The 19,280-nt window shown below is 44.2% G+C and overlaps 1 protein-coding gene across 1 annotated transcript; it reads left to right on the forward strand.

Annotated features, from left to right (window-relative positions):
- The first annotated feature begins 1,893 nt into the window (after positions 1–1,893).
- ZNF599 (zinc finger protein 599) lies at positions 1,894–18,125 on the forward strand. The gene is made up of 4 exons (XM_059152864.1): positions 1,894–2,301; positions 4,351–4,477; positions 6,459–6,554; positions 15,310–18,125. Exons 1-4 carry the CDS (start codon positions 2,284–2,286, stop codon positions 16,830–16,832), a joined length of 1,764 nt encoding a protein of 587 aa, XP_059008847.1. The 5' UTR covers positions 1,894–2,283; the 3' UTR covers positions 16,833–18,125.
- Positions 18,126–19,280: the final 1,155 nt, after the last annotated feature.

Below are 19,280 nucleotides of genomic sequence, written 5' to 3' on the forward strand. Positions count from 1 at the left end.
CCCTGGATGTTGTATGTAACTCATGAATCACTAAATTCTACCCCTGAAGCTAATAATATAGTATGTTAGTAAAATTGAATTGAAATTAAAAAAGAAAATAACAGTCAGCCACTTTTCCTGAAATATACCTCATTGAGTTAAGACAGAATAAATGTTTCATCCATGCCTTTTATAAAAAGAAAAAGTGTATTCCACTAATGTTGGATCTAGTGTTTTAAGAAATACCATTAAGTCAAGATAAATCTTTTGCACTCTGATTTGCTTCTTGTTTGCTTGTTCTAACAATTAGAAAGAAGTGTTAACATCCCTAGTTATGACTGAAATTTGTGTATTATCCTTGAGTTTGGTCAATTTTCCCCTTATATATTTCAAAGTTCTGCATTTAAGCACAATAGACATATTTATGTCTTCCCAGTGAAGTTGTTTTTAAGTGTGTAAACTAATGTTATAAAAAAGTTTAAAAAAACATAAAAAAAAATTCCACTAAGTGGAATTGGATCAGCATAAAGGTCTTCAACCTTATTGTCCTCATATTGAGTGGGAGGAGGAGAGGAGAAGGAAGAGGAGGGGAAAGTCTCACTGGCCCGTGAGGCAGACATGGAAGAGGTGGAAGGGGAGGCAGGAGAGGCAGGCACACTTGATATAACTTTGTGGAACTACATCATAATTTTTGTATGACTTTTTTGCTTTCTCATTTCTCTGAAAATGTTTCTATACTGCACCGATCCTTCTTACCATTTGCTTTGGTTTCAGTGTCCACATGATAGAAGAGTCCCTGTCATAAAGGGAGCCAAAAAGCAGTCTTAAATAACGCTTCTGACTGATTCAAGTGTATTATGTAAAAATGTTAAATACTATTTAGGAGGCTCCTTGTTGAATCAAAGTATTATTTATTTTGACAAATGTCCCCAATGCCTCTGAAAACAAGACTTCCTGTCTCACAGGAGTGTATGCCAGATCCTTGGGATGACATTGCCAATGATACTAACATAAAATAACCATAATCATAATCGTAATGACGGCCCTAGCTCTTCTGTACTTGCCATTATGTTCCAAGTCTGCTACTAAGCTCTTTTTAGTCATCTCCCACAAAAGAGGTAGTTTTATCTCATCTATTCACTGGAATTTAAAGAGGCTAGTCCTCACCTGTTCTGGAGCATTAAACTCCTCTGGAGGGCTTATTAAAGCAAAGACGTGGGGACCTAGCCCAGAGTCTTGATTCAGTAGGAGTGAAGGGAGGCCTGTACTTGTAACAAATTCCCAGGCCATGCTGTACTGGTCCGCAGGTTGGAAACTGCTGATTAGAGGAACTTTAAAAATTACTACATTCAAAGATTATCTGCATTTTTCATTGTGAATACTGACTCGGAAAGGAGAAGTGAGTTATCCCACTACCCTACACAGAGAGGAAGGTCAAGGTATGCCTCACCTATTTGAGGTGAAGGGTTGCTTGAAGGGCCACTGAAATCTGTGAGCTTCTCCTTGGAACTCTTAAAAGCCACACCCCTGTCTTTGGAACTTTATTATTATTTATTATTATTATTTTTAAATGATTTTATTTATTTGACAGACAAAGATCACAAGTAGGCAGAGAGACAGGCAGAGAGAAAGGAGGAAGCAGGCTCCCCGCTGAGCAGAGAGCCCTATGTGGGGCTCAGTCCCAAGACTCTGGGATCATGACCTCAGCCAAAGGCAGAGGTTTAACCCACTGAGCCACGCAGGCGTCCCTGTTTTTGGAACTTTAACACCAGGTATCTCTTTCGAGAATAAAAAGTTTGTTGCCTAGATGCAGTCAGAAACTACATTACCCAGAAAGCCGTGTGCTTCTGACGGCGAAGATTGACGCTCAGCCAGTGACAGTGAGTGGAGAGGGGCGTTTCTCCCGCACCGTGGGCGGGACTTGTAGCTGCGGCTGCTTTAGGACGTCATTTGGCTGTAGCGATGTTTGTGTGGATCCGCGCCTCTAGGTTGAACGCTGTGGAGAGGCCGCTCCCAGAAGGGTCTTCCAGACTGAGCGAAGGACAGTGAGGAGGATAGGACCTAAATCCACGGTTTTATATGAGCTCGACAGACCCTGTCACGGGGCTGTCCCTCTAGCCTGTCCGGCGCCTCGGCACTAGCCCTTCGTTCCCGAGGCACTCTCTGGGGACCCTGTTGAGGCTTTACACAGCGGACACCGAGGTCCCTGGTCACCCGGCCCAGGGCTGGGGTGAGGGGTCGGCTGGGCCCGCTGGACGCGGTAGAGTCGCTGTTTCTCGCGGTCTCGCTCGGTCCGTGGGCCTCATGGCGGCGCCGGCGCTGGTGAGTGGAGGGTCGCGCAGGCTCACGCGATTGGGTCCTCACGGTTCAGCCGTCAGTGATATTGACCCTGGGACTCCTCGCCATTCCTTCTTAATGCTCTTGGATCTGGAGGTCCCCGGGGGAATACGGCGGGAAAGGGTGTAGATCTCATCATCCCTAACTCGAGGTTCCGAACCCGGGGTTTAGAAGGGGAGGCTTCCATTTCTGCCTCTGACCTCAGCTTGCCTTTTCACGGCGATTGGCCTCCATTCCTTCGGGTCTAAAATCGGAATACTGTGTGTATTAAGGATTATTCTCTCTCAGTTGAGGGAACCCGAGAGGGTATGTGTGTGACAAGTGTCCTTCATTGCTCAGAGAGCAATCAGCCTGGGTGCGATTCTGAGGGGGACCAAGCTGGTCCTGCTCTGCTCTTAGGCTCACATCAGGGAGAGTCTGGCCTTTGGGCCTCCTTGCCGCAGACCTTTACCCAGCTGGAAGCTGGGAGAGGGGATGGGAGCTGCGTTTTTTTGAACTGCTGCTTCTCTGATTGGTGTAGAAGGTACTAGGTCAGGTGGGGAACACAAGACAGGCACCGATCTGAAGTTTGCAGTTGCCGTCTCTGTATTACAAATGAAGCCGGTTTGCAGCTTGCAGCAGAGAATCCATTTTCCTGTAGAACACATTTTCTTACTCAGGTTCCCCCACTTTCCAAAGGTTTGGATTTAGCCTCTGGCTTTTGGGAGGGAGTAGGTTAGTAAGGCAAAACCAAAAATCCTCTTGGAGTTTCTTTTGGTTGGTGAGAACAGGTGCTTATATAAGTTTTTCCTAAAAGCAAAGTTAGCAGTAAGAGGGACCTTGAGAAAGTTGGGGGATACTTTTCACTTGACTGCAATTTGGCTTAGGGATGTTTTCCTAGGAACACTGTGCTTTCAGGTAGTGGGGGTGACTTGTGCTTGAAGAGTGAGTCCAATATTCATTATGGACAATATACAGGAATGCTGTGTCTCTTGGGTTGTAAACACAACAGAACTGAAGTTAAATCTCTAGCATGTCACCCTGTTCACTCGTCTTAGCTCTGACTACCTTTGGGACTTATGTTAGTGACTGATCTTTCCTCACCTGGCCTGCTCCCCAACTTCACTCCAGCCTCATTTCAGTGTCCCCTGAGAGAGGCCTTCCCTGGTTGCCCCAGATAAAGTCTCCTAATGTTTGCAATCAGTTATTCTCTTTTGTTGTTTTTTGAGCTATTAGAGCCCTATGACTTGGTCTTGGTCATTTCTTTAATTTCTTGTTGGAGACCCTTTCCCAGCCCCAGAGTGTGAGCTGCTGTTCTCTGCTCCATCTCCAGGCCTAGAACAGTGCTGGACCTGACCAGTGCCCAATAAGGGATTGAAGAATGAAAGGTTTTCCCCCTCTGGGACAATGTCATTCTTAGATTAAATCGAACCCCCCCACCATGGCTGGACCTGAGGGACCTGGGTTCAGTTCTTGCCCCTTCTCATTAGACATACAACTCTGTTTCACTTGGCTTTTTTTCCCCCTTAAGATCTTATTTATTATTTGACAGACAGAGAGATCACAGCTAGGAAGAGAGACAGGCAGAGAGAGGGGAGAAGCAGGCTCCCTGCCCAGCAGAGAGCCCGGTATGGGATTCGATCCCAGGACCCTGAGATCATGACCTGAGCTGAAGGCAGAGGCTTAACCCACTGAGCCACCCAGGTGCCCCTGTTCCACTTGGTTTTGAGCCTCCATTTGCTGCTTGTGAATGGAGATGATGGCGCTTACCTTGGGGGCTTATTCTCTGCTCCTTACCGCCTACATGAGGTGATCATGGTTTTGTGTCTTTCTCCAGTAGCTTCCTGCATAGGAAGCTTTGCTCTTCCACATCTTTTATTCTGTCAGAGGCACCATGTTCCTCCTTCCTGAGCCCACAACAGAACTAGGTTTCTCAGGAGATACTCAGGGGTTCAGAGCTTAGGCCTTTCTGGATTTTTGCCGGAGGCCAACTGATAGGTTCGCATCTCATCTAATAGATGTATGGCCGCCCACCATCTTTGCTTGATGTTCTAGGCTTTGGTGTCCTTCCAAGACGTGGCCGTGACCTTCACTGGGGAGGAATGGAGACATCTGGACCTGGCCCAGAGGACCTTATACCGGGAGGTGATGTTGGAGACATGTGGGCTCTTGGTCTCACTGGGTAAGGATTCAGTGCTCTCCTGAGTGGTACCCACAGGCTTTCATTCCACTCTTTCTCTATAAGCATGGTTGATTGAGAGGGTCTCTGGGACCCACCTTCCTGTCTCCCCACAGCCTAGGCATATTCGTGTGCTAACCTCTTATTGGCCTCCCTGTGTGTGCAACAGGGATTGTTGTATAAGAAACAGTTCTCAACATTTTTACCAAGTGTCCAGCATAAGCTGGCCTCAATCTGACGTCCTTATTCCAGATCTCCATAAGAGTTAAAGTGATTGGATTAGTTTGGTTGGGTCAAATGTCCTCACAGCCCATTTAACAGGACCTGTGGGTAATAGGAAGTTCTCCAAGTGGGTGAATCAGACAAACAGGAAGATATTTGACATTGGTGCTCATGGTATTTTTCCAAGCAGCACAATCTCAGCTAAATGGCTTTGGCCCCTGGTACCTGCACAATTGTCCCTTATTTCCTAAGGCCTTCGCCTTGCTTCTCTGCTGCTGAGGGAGATCATTTTAGAGGGTATACAGACATGTCATTTAACGGTGTTGATGGGCATCTAAGAAAGCTCTTCCTTTTTCCTTCCTCTTTCCTACCTTCTATTGTTGTTGGAAGAGTCTGAACTTGATGCTGCATCTTTAGCTGTCCTGTGTCTGTTGGCCGATTTCCCCTTCAGAAAGAAGAGCTGTAGGACATGGAGCCTTGAAGATGCAGCATGAGCTTCCTGGGACCAAATACAGTTATTTGGATTTTATTGTATTTTCATAGTAAACTTTGACTTAGCTGAAGTGACCTAGTATCTGTGAAGTGCTTAGAATAGAATTGGGAACATAGCAAGTATGACACATGTATTTATTATATGTACTAATCAGTAAATCCCAAATATTTTTGCACTGAAACCTGAAATGGTGAATTTTCCCAGAAATCGGTTTGAATACGAACCGATGGAGGCCCGAGGTTTCCCTTTTCCCAGATGTCCTGATGGTTACCTTGACGGGGCTCTCCCAGCCTCGTGTCCACATTGTCTCTCCCTGGAGGTCAGTCATCTGAAAGGAGATGCACGGGAAATAGTATTCTAGGTGGAGGGACCAACAGGCGCCAAGTCCCAGTGGGGACAGGGATTCAGTTCCATGACAGATGAAGGAAGGTCTGATTTAACTCTGACACTGCCCGCTGCCTGAGCTCAGGGCTAGGCATCCGGCAGACACCATTGACCATTCACTGTGGGACAGCTGGATGCATTCTGGCCTTCAGTACAGGATCTTCTATTCCGAGCTTCTGACGGTCCCGGTGCCTTAGTCACTGGTTTCTCTAGAATCCTCCTGTCTTTAAGCCTTCACATTTGGCAAAATGCATTTGGAGTGTGTCCCAGAAAATGTCCTCATGCTGATTTCACCCCTGAAAGATGTAATGACTTTACCTGATGAGAAGCCCTGAGGTGACGCTGGCTCCTGGCCTGGCAGATGCCAACCCAGGCGTGTCCGTTCGCATTCTCTGCTTGGTCAAGGCCATCAGGCCGGTATCCTCGAAGTAGCCATGGGATGCTACAGCAGCAGGTCGGGCGGCAGGCCCCCACCTTCAGCTCTGTCTTCCCAACTTGGAGTAAAGGCTTGTTCTTCAGAGTGGGTAGCAGATTTAGGTCACATCTCAGACATCTGACAGCAGTAGATGCCGTTCAGCAGGTGATTTAGTCCAGTGTTTTTAGCCATCTTCTGGCCCTGGGGGGCTTTTTAGACTTCTTGTGTTCTGTCCTAAGGCCCAGAGATTTGGTTTAATTTGTTCCGTGTTCAAACCAGACATCTCCAGATACTTCTGATCCATGGGGTGGTTGAATTCTACTGGCTTCATTAGGGAACACCTTCTGGAAAGAGTCGTTTCCTTTCTGGAGTTTCATGGTGGTGTGTGAAAGGTGTATACTCCTATGTGCTCGAGACCTCCTTTTGTCCTTCCCTGTGTACCCATGCCCCATTTATCTCTCCATGCACAGGGCATCCTGTTCCCAAAGCAGAGCTGATCTCCCTGGTGGAGCAGGGGCAGGAACTGTGGACAGTGATGAGAGGCCTCTCCAAAAGCACGTATACAGGTAGGTGGCTGAGAGCCTGGCAGGTGGGTGTCCTGGCATATGGGTTTTATGGCAACTGACAGACCCCCAGGAGATCTGAAATTCCACAGGCAGCTTCTTTTCATGGTCTTCCTGGGGTCTTGGTTGGTCATGGAGCACTCCACACTGTGTTTCTCCAGTCTTTCCATCCCACCACACTCTTCTTTATTAGTTAGGACTTGGTATGCAGAGTACCAGACAAGCTCTAAATGCTTCGTTAGCCACAAGCATTTACGATTGTTATATTTTCTTCTCGGACTGTCCTCCTTGTTATTATATAGTGTCCTTCTATGTCATTTGTTAGTCTTTGTTTTAACGTGTCCAAAATAAGTATTGCTGCTCTGGCTTTCCTTTGGCCTCCATTTGTATGATAGATGTTTCTCTGTCCTCTCATTTTCTCTTCTTCCTCCCTCTCTTTCTTTCTTTCTCTCCTTTCTTTTTCTCCTTCTTCCTTCTTTCCTTCTCCCTTCCTTCCTCTCTCTTTCTTTAATGTAGGCTCCACACCAAGGCCAGAGCCCACTATGGGATTTGACCTCATGACCCTGAGATCAAAAACTGAGCTGAGATCAAGAGTTGGAGGCTTCTAGGGGTGCCTGGGTGGCTCATTGGGTTAAGTCTCTGCCTTCAGCTCAGGTCATGATCTCAGGGTCCTGGGATCGAGCCCCGCATCGGGTTCTCTGCTCTGTAGGGAGCCTGCTTCCCCCTAATTTTCTGCCTGCCTCTCTGCCTACTTGTGATCTCTCACTCTCTGTCAAATAAATAAATAAAATATTTTAAAAAAATGTTGGAGGTTTCTAACAGACATATGAAAAAATGCTCAACATTACATCAGGGAAATACAAGTCAAAACCATAATGAGATACCATCTCACACCAGTCAGAATGGCTAAAATTAACTCAGAAATCAACAGATGTTGGCGAGGATGCAGAGATAGGGGAACGTGCTTACAATGTTAGTGGGAGTGCATACTGGTGGCCAGTCTGGAAAACAGTATGGAGGTTCCTCAAAAAGTTAAAAATAGAGCTACTCTGTGACCCAGCAATTTCACTGCTGGGTATTTATCCAAAGGATACCAACATAGTGATTTGAAGGGGCACATGTACCCCAATGTTTATAGAAGCAGTGTCTACAATAGCTGAACTATGGAAAGAGCCCAGATGTCCATTGACAGGTGAGTCGATAAAGAAGATGTGGTGTAAACACACACACACACACACACACACACACACACACAGGAATATTACTCAGCCATCAAAAAGAATGAAATCTTGCCTTTTGCAACAACGTGGATGGAACTAAAGGGTACTATGCTAAGCAAAAGGCAAATACCATATGATTTCATTCATATGTGGCGTTTAAGAAACAAGACAGATAAACATAGGGGAAGGGAAGGAATGAAATAAGATAAAAGCAGAGAGGGAGGCAAACCATAAGAGACTCTTAACTATAGGAAACAACCTGAGGGTTCCTGGAGGGGAGGTTGGTGGGGGGACGGGGTAATTGGATGACGGGCATTAAGGAGAGCACTTGATATAATGTGCACTGGGTATTCTATGCAACTGACGAATCTCTACACTCTACCCCTGAAACTAATAATACACTGTACGTTACCTAAATTGAATTTAAGTAAAAAATTTTAAGTGTCAGAGGCTTAACCAACTGAGCCACGCAGGCATCCCTCTGTCCTATCTTTCAATCTGCAGGTATCTTTTGGTCTAAAACGAGTCTCTTGTAGGCAGCATATAGATGGGTCTTGTTTTTATATCCATTCTTTCACTCTTTAGCTTTTGATTGGAGCATTTAGCCCATTTACATTCAGAGTAATTATTGATGGATATATATTTGCTGCCATTTTATTACTTGTTTTGTGGTTATTTCTGTAGTTTTTTCTCAGATCCTTTTGTCTTTTGCTCTTTCACGTTTTGCTGATTTTCTTGAGTGATATATTTAGATTTCTTTCTCTTTATTCTTTGCATATTTATAAGTGATTTTTGATACATGGTTACCACCAGATAAATTTTTCTGTCTCCTCACTTTGCTTCTCTGTGCCTGTTTCTGCGTGTTAAGATAAGTCAGCCTAAAAAAAAAAAGTCATCTGTGTCTTCCGCTCTTGAAAGTAGTGACTCTATGAAGAGGTCCTGGAGTGCCCTGTTGTTTGATATCCCCTTGTTCAGAACCTTGGTCCTTCAGGAGAGTATCCGACATGTTGCTTACATCCTGCTGCTGTGTCGGAGTCACTTTTCCTTTCAGTGCTGTTGTCCACACTGACTCTGCCTGTTGTAGGCTATGCTTGTTCTCTGTGGTGTTAGTGGGACCCAGGCAGGCCAGCTCCTGGGAGTAGTGCCCACCTGGGAACTCAGGAGCAGGGTGGCCATATTAGCTAGATTGGCCCTAGACCACTAGTCCTGTGAGGATCTCCTGAGGTCCTGCGGTGGCTGGGGGCACAAAGCTGAGCACAGCATACAATGTTGGCTGGAGCAGGCTGCCGTGCACAGTGCAGTAGTTGGGGGGTCTTGGTGGCTAGGTGTAGCGCATGGCAGCAGCTGGGCACTCAGTGGCTGGGCACAGTGCCTGCTGATGATGGGGAGTGCGTGGCTGGTCATGGCCCGTGAAAGTGGCTGGTAGGAATGACTGGGCAGGGTGTGCAATGGCACCTGTGGGTGTCTGGCTAGGCAGAGCTTGCAGTGCTGGCTTGGTGGGGGGGCATTCCTGGGAAAAACACAAGCATGGCTGGGGGCCCACAACTGGGTGTGGCACGGCACATGTGTGTGGCATGCACATCCCTGCACGTATCCATCCTTCCATTTGCGAAGCAGATATTTGGACGCAGTCCCTAGCCTTGTTCTCTTCTTGGCCTTCTGTCTTATGAAACCTCAAGGGGATATTTGCCTTTGTCAGCCTCACAGTTGAACTAAGAGCTGCTGGAGCCATGGAAGGAGAGGCATTGCTGCAGATTTGTGATCTCTCCCCACTCATGTTCCTTCCAGCTGCTTGGCCAGCAAGTGTCCTGCCCTCCCCTCCTTACCCCTTAGAGGCTGTCTCATACCGTCACCCCGCTCTGCCATTCCATGTCTTCACTTGAATGAATGTTCCAGGACTCCAGTCTCCCACTGTCATCCTAAAAAGAATCTCATGATTTGGCCCTCTTCTCCCATCTCCCCATTTTCAACTACTGGTCGTACCATTCCGCAAGTCAAGGAAGCCAGGAACAAAAGGAAGACCCCATACCGCCTGCATCGTCTTCCTACCCTCTAGGCCGCCATTCCTGAATCTCAATCACGTTTTATCTTCCATATCTCCAGAATCTGTCACCTTCACCAGCTCTGTCATTTGCCCATGAGCTTCCTCGTCCAAGCCATACTCATCTCTTGCCTGATTATGCTAGCAGACTCCCAGTCACTCTCCCTGTATCTGCTGCCTGCCTCTGGTCCCCTCTCTGTCTTCCATCCGCTTCCTTATCCACTCACCGTCCTTCCAGATACCACCACCCACCTTGCCGCTGGTAACTCACCATGTGACCTACTTCACATTCAGAAGAGAGATTACACACTCAGCCTTCTTTCCGTTTACCCTGGATAGACTCATCTTGCGCCTTCCTTCTCACTTCTGTGGGAGAGTTCTCATGCGTGACGAGCGTTCCCCCAGCAGAGTCTAGATCACACTGTCGCCTGACTTCTCAGGTATATTAGTTATCTGTTGCTGCCTGGCAGTATTCCCACAAACATAGCTCAAAATATCTATTTCCTGTTACCCATCTGTGGCTTGGAGGTGCAGGCACAACTTGGAGGGGTCCGCCTCACGCCGCAGTCAGGGACCCCTCACACCTGTCACCTTCCTTCTTCAGATCAGGTGGTGGTGGGAGACACTCCAGCAAGAGGGGACACAGCCCCATCTTGTACATTCTGCTGCCTGGGCCCGGCCACAGTCTGTTCTTTAGAAGCCAATCAAGCCAATCTGGCATTTCACCCGAGAGCGTCATAGCAGGGTGTAAGCACCACGAGGTAGGAATTAGGAGATTCCATACAGGGGTCTGCTGCCTCCGGGACCTTGATCTTCACTTACTTCCTGCCCCTTCTGTATCTTCACCTTCTCTCAACTCAATACGGAAAACACAGTGAAGGTTCGGACCCGTGGGGGAAGCATGAAACCAAAATGTTCTTGACTGTCCAGCACATGTAACTGTTGACGACTCTATTTCACGGGAACAAGCAAACTTCTGGGAGGACTTTTCTCATTCTCTGAAGAGACAGCTACCCAGGACTTCTAGGCTTCCCCATTACTGTTTTACTATTTTCTTTAATTGCTGTTTGAAGGCGTAACTTACAGTAAATATATAGATTTTAAAGGTTCATCTTCATGAAATACTACATGTATAAACCCAACTATCCACCACACAGGTCAAGAAATATTTCCAGTACCTCCCAGGTTTCTTCTGCTCCCTCTTTATTAATATCCCCTTTTACCGAAGTAGCCAGCATTCAACTCAATCACTAGATTAGTTTTAAAGACTTAGAAATGGACCCCCACAGTGCATAATACTGTTACGTCTCTGTCTTCTTTTGATAATTGTGGTTCCGAGTTTCCCTCATCTGGGTTGCAAAATTCAGAGTTATTTCTTAACTGGGCAATGTCTCAGTGAATAAATAGGTTTTATATATCCATTTTCTTGTTATCTGGCTTATTCTCCAGTTTCAGAATATTGTGAAGAATGCAGCTGTGAATATTCTTGATCATATTTTTTGTTGGATCTAAGCACACATTTCTGTTGGGAATATGCAAATGAGTGGCCTGGCTGGATTATGGTGTAGATACATGATTAGCTTCAGTACAAATCACCAAACAGTTTCAAAGCGACATTATTTCACATTCCCAGTAGACATGTGTAAGAGTCGTCAGCTGCTATGCATACTGGGGAGCAGGTATTTATTATTTGAGACCCAGTAGTGTTTTTCAGCACCACACTACTGAAAATGTTCTTACTCACGTTACTGCTGATATTCTGTCTGGCAAGTGCAGGACCTCTAATAATGATAAGAGGGGTGTACAGCTTACTGAACATTTGCTGTGCCCTGGGATGGTTGATTGACATACCTTTTCTTATGTTATTGTGAACATTGTTATGTGTCCTCCCCAAATTCATAATTGGAGCTGGGGGTTAGGGCCTCCAGTGTGATGCTGTCAGGTTGGGATTTGGGGAGATGATTGGGTTTAGATGAGCTCATGAGGGTGGAGCCCCCGTGATGGGATTGGTGTCCACATAAGAAGACAAAGGGAGACCATCCTCTTTCCTAGGTGTCGCATGAGTGCTGGTGACGGTTAGGAGAAGAGGGAGAACAATCTGGTGTCTCTTCTTAGAAGGATACTAATCCTACCAGATCGGGGACCTACCCTGATCACCTCATTTCACCTCAGTTGCTTCCATAAAGGCCCTATTTCCAAATTCACATTGGAGGTTAGGGCTTCAACACATGAATTTTGGGAGAACACAAATGTGGAGTTCGTAACAAAATTTGCTTTTAGAGTAAATATAAGGGCTATTCATATATTGTTTTTCTTGCGTCAGTTTGGTAATTTGAATCTTTCAAGGAGTTTTTCCACTTCATCTAATTATTCTATCTATTACATTTTAAGATTGTTTTATCATGTTAAATTTTATGTTATGTATTTACCACAGTAAATAAGGCTTAAAAAATGAATATACATGTATGTGTATATATATACACATACATACATATGTGTATACACATACATACATATGTGTATATATATATATATTAATCGCCTGGTGCTCATCATGCCAAGTACACTCCTTAATCCCCATCACCTTTTTAACCCATCCCCCCATCCACTCATTTCCCCTCTAGTAACCATCAGTTTGTTCTCTATAGTTAAGAATCTGTTTCCTGGTTTGTGTCTCTCTGTCTGTCTCTTTTTTACCCTTTGCTCATTTGTTTTGTTTCTTAAATTCCACATATAATTGAACTCAATGGTATTTGTCTTTCTCTGATCACTTACCATTATACTCTGTAGCTGCATCCATGTTGTTGCAAATGACAAGATTTCTTTCCTTTTTTATGGCTGAATAATATTTCATTGTGTATGTATAACTCATCTTCTTTATCCATGCATCAGTCAGTGGACAGTTGGGCTGTATCTTGGTCACTGTAAATAATGTAGCAGTAAACACAGGGATGTATGTATCCTATGTATGTGTTTTTATAACGCCACATAAACTGACATTCTCAAAACAGGCTTAAACATTACTTCATTATACTCAAGTGTACACATACTTACTTGAACTTTATGGAAAGTATAACATAGGTTATATTGTTTTATATGATTTGTACTTTTTATTCAGCAGTATATTATTAAGATTCCCCATGCGTGGGGTGCCTGGGTGGCTCAGTGGGTTAAAGCCTCTGCCTTCGACTCAGGTCATGATCCCAGGGTCCTGGGATCGAGCCCCACATAGGACTTCCTGCTCAGCGGGGAGCCTGCTTCCTCCTCTCTCTCTGCCTGCCTCTCTGCCTACTTGTGATCAAATAAATAAAGCCTACTTGTGTGTCAAACAAGCCTACTTGTGTGTCAAATAAATAAATAAAATCTTAAAAAGAAAAAGATTCCTCGTGCGTGTAGTATAGTTCACTCTTTTTTTTTCTGTAGTCATTTTCATGAATACAACACAATGTATTCATTTATTTTCATGGGCATTTTCATGTATCTAGTTTCTTATACCCACAAAGAATGCTCTTGTAGAAATTTACGTATATATGTCCTCATGAGTATGTGTAAGAATTTCTCTTAGTAGTGTTCCTAGGGCTAGAATTTTTTGATGATTATAGGTGAGCAAAAGGAGAACTTCAGTAGATGCTGCCCTGCTGTTTTCTCAAATGGTATCTTACCTGTTTACACTTCACCTGCATTGTATTAATGATTCTGTGGCTCTGCATCCTTTCCAACTATTACATTTGTAAGTTTGTTCAATCGGGTGAATATAATATGGTATCTCCTTGTGGTATTTTTGCTCCTTCCCTCATCCAGGAAAGTTGAGCACCTGTTCATATGTTGATTGGCTAATGTAGATCTTCTGTGAAATGTCAGTTCGTACCAATGTGCTTAATTTTCATTTTGGAAGTGGAGTGCTGAAATTACCCGCTGTAATTGTGGTTTTATCTGTTTCTCTGTTGAACTCAGTTTTTGGGTTATTTTGAGGCTGTGGTATTTGTTGCGTACAGATTTAGGATTGTTATGTCTTCCTGGTGGATTGATTTTTTTTTTTTATCATTCTATAATGTCCCTCTTTTTCTCATTTACTTTGCTCTGTAGTCTATGGTATCTGATATTAATCTAGATACCCTTGTTTGCCTTTTAAAAAATTATATTTAGTTTAGTCAAATTGACTAGTTTTTGCATTTACAGTGAATGGTTTTTTATCTTGTTTATGAAATCTTTCAGTTTCCCAAGATCTAAAAGATAATTATTTTTACTGTTTACTAAATGTTGTGAGTGTTGTACTTCTGACAGGTCTTAATCAGTCTGGCGTGAGGGTAGGAATGTGGTTTCATTTTTCCCCATATGGGAAATAATTTCTCGAGATCCATTTGTGGAATAGTCCCTCCTTTTCCCACTGGGCCTCTCTGTGACTTCTGTCATATTTCAAAGTTCATACATACATTTCTGAGCTCTTAATTCTGTTTTTTCCTTTGACAGTTTGACAGTTGATCTTAAATCTGTGCCTACATCATACTGCCTTGATGTACATAATCATCATAATTCTAGTTCCTCAAAGGGCAAGACTCCCTTTTTTATTCTTCTGTGGAGATAGCCTGGTCTGTTTGTTCATTTGTATAAATTCCACAAAGTGAGAAATCATTTTGTGAACATCCTTGAAAAATTCTATCAGGACTTTATCTGAAGTTGTATTGAATTTATAGATGAATTTAAGGATAATACAATCCCCCTTTTCATATAGATCTTCATTAATGTGGTAAATTTATAATTCTCTTCATCTAGAATCTAGATGAATCTAGAATAGGTATCTATTTGGTGTCTATTTACCTGGTCTTTACTCAGATGAAGCAGGCTCAGTACGCCCACCCAGCAGTTTCTCATCATCTCCCACAATCTCACAGCCCAGAATCCTGAGGTTTTTTTTCTCCTCTGCCCCTGCCTGCCGCTCCAGCCTCGTCTCCACCATCCTCCCATCCACTTCACTTTGCCTGGCATCCAGAATTCTCTTAACACACCACATGTACTTCCATCATCTGCTGCAGTTTCCCCCCTAATTCCTCTATCAGGGAAACCCTGTTCTCCTTTAGAAATAAGCTACCACAGCACCTTTTCCACATAGCCTCCACTGACCTCTTTCTGTCTCCCATGTGGGTCAGGTTAAGTGCCCCTTCCCTGTGCCATCATACCATGGGCTGTTAGGGCACAGTCATTACACGCAGCGTAGTCTTTACTCTGCCCGCCCTCCCCTATTCTGGAGAGTGAGGGGACCTCTCCACTCCAGATTCTGCATGCCCTGCCCCAGCTTTTCTTCCTGAGTTGCCTTTTAGAGACATCTAGAGTCCAAGGATTAGTGAAGAAAGAAATTGTAAGCCTGGGCTTAGTAGGTGTATAAATGCCACAGGCATTAGAGGAATTATTTTCATCTTCATTCTATCCCTATTGGTAATTTTGTTTGTTCTGTGTCGACGTGACTAATAGACACCTTTCTGTATTGGATTCCCTTCAGGTGAAAAAGCAAAACCTGAGACCACAGAGCTTACTGCTTCTCAGCTTGCCTTCACTGAGGAAGCCCCCTTTGAGGAACAAGTGACCCAGGGAGTCTCAAGGGATTCCAGGTTGGGGCAAGCAAGGGATCAGGAGAAGCTATCAGAAGTGCAGGAAGCGAACTTGAGGCCAGGTGCGGACCCCCACAAGGAGACATGCCCTAGGAAGCTGACCCATAAACGTGATGATTTGGAGACCGGTGATCGTTTGGGTTTCACGGTTTTGCAGGAGCGCGTCACTACACAAGGTGATCTACGTGAACCCGAGCAAGGACCAGGCAAAGACCCTGTGATAGAGGCAAGGAATAGCCTGTATAAATGCAAAGAATGTGGGAAAAGGTTTAGCAAGAACTGGGCTCTTGTTCGGCATCAGCAGATTCATGCCGGAGTGAAGCCCTTTAAATGCAGTGAATGTGGGAAAGCCTGTCGTTATATGGCAGACTTCATTCGACACATGAGGTTTCATACTGGGGAAAAACCATACAAGTGTGTTGAGTGTGGGAAGGCGTTCAAACGCAGGTCTCACCTCACAGAACACCAGCGCATTCACACTGGAGATAAGCCCTATGAGTGCAAAGAATGTGGTAAAACTTTCACCCACCGCTCTTCTTTTAACCAACATAATATGACCCACACTAGGGAAAAGCCCTTTTTGTGCAAAGAATGTGGAAAAGCTTTTTACTACAGCTCTTCCTTTGCTCAACACATGAGGATTCACACCGGAAAGAAACTCTATGAGTGCAGTGAATGTGGAAAGGCCTTCACTCACCGCTCCACTTTTATCCAGCACAATATGACCCACACCGGAGAAAAGCCCTTCTTGTGCAAAGAATGTGGAAAAGCCTTTTGCCTCAGCTCATCCTTCACTCAGCACATGAGGATTCACACTGGAGAGAAACCCTACGAGTGCGACGACTGTGGAAAGGCCTTCACTCACCGCTCTACTTTTATCCGGCACAAGAGGACTCATACCGGAGAGAAGCCCTTTGAATGCAAGGAATGTGGGAAAACCTTCTGCGACAGCTCTTCCTTAATCCAACACATGAGGATTCACACTGGCGAGAGGCCCTATAAGTGCAGTGATTGTGGAAAAGCCTTTACACACCACTCTGTTTTTATCCGACATCATAGGACCCACAGTGGGGAAAAACCCTTGGAGTGTAAAGAATGTGCAAAAGCCTTTTACTACAGCTCTTCCTTTACTCGACACATGAGGATCCACACTGGCGAGAAGCCCTACGTATGCAGAGAATGCGGGAAGGCCTTTACCCAACCTGCAAATTTTGTTCGTCATAATAGGATCCACACTGGAGAAAAACCATATGAGTGCAAACACTGTAAGAAGGCTTTTTGTGACAACTTTGCTTTAACTCAGCACATGAGAACTCACACTGGAGAGAAACCCTTTGAATGTGGTGAATGTGGAAAAACCTTCAGCCACAGTTCCTCCTTCACTCACCATCGAAAAATTCATACCAGAGTTTAAAGGTTGTTTACATCAGTCAATTTTAGTGAACACCTACTGGTGAAATACCTTTTCTTTTGAATGTAACCATTCAGGAAAAACCTTTTGGCGGGTGAAATATCTTGCTCATTATCTGAGAATTCATACTGAGGAGAAACATAATTGCCATCCGTGTGAAAGCTTTTTGTGGCAGGTCATCTCAAGGGTCATATTAGAAATTGACCCAGCCTAGACCCTTACACTACCCTCGAGAGTCATCCATGAGTGAGACCCAGTGGTTTTGCATTTAGGAAATATGTCTGCAAGAATTCTTCCTATATTTGGGGCACCTGGGTAGCTCAGTGGGTTAAAGCCTCTGCCTTTGGCTCAGGTCATGATCCCAGGGTCCTGGGATCGAGCCCCACATCGGGCTCTCTGCTCAACGGGGAGCCTGCTTTCTCCTCTCTCTCTGCCTGCTTAAAAAAAAAGAATTCTTCCTATATTTATACTATAAAACCACCTCAAGGGTGTTTTAAAAGTACAATGAGAGGTAGAGGAAGAGATATAGAAGAGAAAGGGAAAAGAAAAGAATGTACGGCTTCTTTCCAATTTCCCTGCCAAGCTTGTGATAATTTGTCATTGGGGTTGGGGTGGGGAATGGTGTAGGTATGAGAGATAGAAAGACCTCATTCCCTCTGTGTGTGTGTGTGTGTGTGTGTGTGTGTGTTTTAAGATTTATTTATTTGGGAGAGAGCGAGAGAGAACATGGATGGGGGAGAGGGAGAAGCAGGCTCCCTGCTGAGCAGGGGGTCTGATGTGGGCGTCAATCCCAGGACCCCAGGATCATGACCTGAGCTGAAGGCAGATGCTTAACTGACTGAGCCACCGGGCATCCCTGTGTATTTTTTATATATCTATCATCAGGAGAACTGGAACATTGAAGGCAGCTCTGCTGTCAACATTTCTTGAAAATATTCCTTATTCTAAAACATTGTCATTTTTACCCTTGAGGAACATAAATGTTGGTGAGAGATTTAGAGGCCCAAGTCATGAAATACTTAACACACATACACACACTCGTATATTTAGTCAATTCTTGTTATTCATTGTAGTTGTGTTCTATACATCCATCACAAACACTGAATTAATACTGAACCATTGCTCCTAAGGGAAATGCAGACATGTTCATCTGAGCCTCTGTTTACATTTTCATCAACCAAACAATGCATAACCTGTCATGGATTTTTTTTTTTCTATTTAAAGGCACCTGAATTGAATATATGTTTCTCAGAAATAAATTATTTGCAGTATTATAATAAAAATATTTCAATTACATCATTTTGTATAGTATATTCTGTTATTACTGTACTTTAAGTCATTCATACAATACACACAATTTAATAATGTACGTAAACACAGTAAACAGTACAATAATGTGAACACCTACACTATGCTATACTGTACAGTCATTCAGAGAAAGTGCAGAAAAAGTTAAAATTAATCGAAGATTAATATTAAATAGTTTTGATAGAGCTGTGGGATGTGGCTGGGGGCAGTGCACTTTGGATAAACGTCTTGACCTTGGCTTACCCCAAGAAAACCAAAGGAATAGTTGATGGTACTTATTTCAAGCCACTGAAGTGCCTTGAAAAATTGCACAAGGCTGCATTTGCTAATAGGGTCCCATTGTTTCATGTCATTGAAAATTCTTCCAAGGCAGAATTTCATTCTGATATTATGGCTGCTGTGAGAGGGACAGTTCATTCAGCGGTAGATGGATTTTCATCCCTATCTTCATCATTACTGACTTCAGTGCCTTGTTTTGCCATCCTTCTGGGTCTTAGTGGGCTCTACTACCTTTTCTACCAAAATTTCTTCCACATCCTCATGTCCCTGAAGATTTTCCCACTTATTTGCCTTCCGATACGCATTATGTGTTTGACACTGACCTTTATATTTTCCATAACTTTGCCAAAGCCTTTGAAATTTTTCAGGCAGTCTGCCCATTTTTCCAGATATTACTGATAGTGGTCTGCCTGATACTGTACCAGGCTGTGCACCATGATCACCAATGGAGCATAGAGAAACCAACTTCCAGTAGTCCGTCATGTGGTTTCCTTGCTGGTGTTGTATTAGTTTACCATAAATTTCCCTCATGTTGTGCACCACGAAAGCTTTATTATGTCCTGATTGAGAGGTTAGGTGACCTAATGTTTAGGAGCATGAAAAGAACATCTAGGTTGGGGTGGACATTTGAAAGTTCTTCATGGTAATGGACTGGGGCATTATTCAAAATCAATACAACCTTGGAGGCAAGGTTTCTGCCTTAGAGATAGCAGTCAGCTTCTTGGATGAGCAGTTGTGGAAGCGATCCCAGAATGTTTCTGAAATCTCATATGTCATTATCTCAAACTTCTGGAATTTCCTTTTACGTTCTTGTGGATTTGGGGCTCTGTATACCTTTAGGGGTTTGCACTTAGTCGGTTGCTG

Source organism: Mustela lutreola, chromosome 16, assembly GCF_030435805.1.
Source record: "Mustela lutreola isolate mMusLut2 chromosome 16, mMusLut2.pri, whole genome shotgun sequence".
NCBI classification, from domain to species: domain Eukaryota; kingdom Metazoa; phylum Chordata; class Mammalia; order Carnivora; family Mustelidae; genus Mustela; species Mustela lutreola.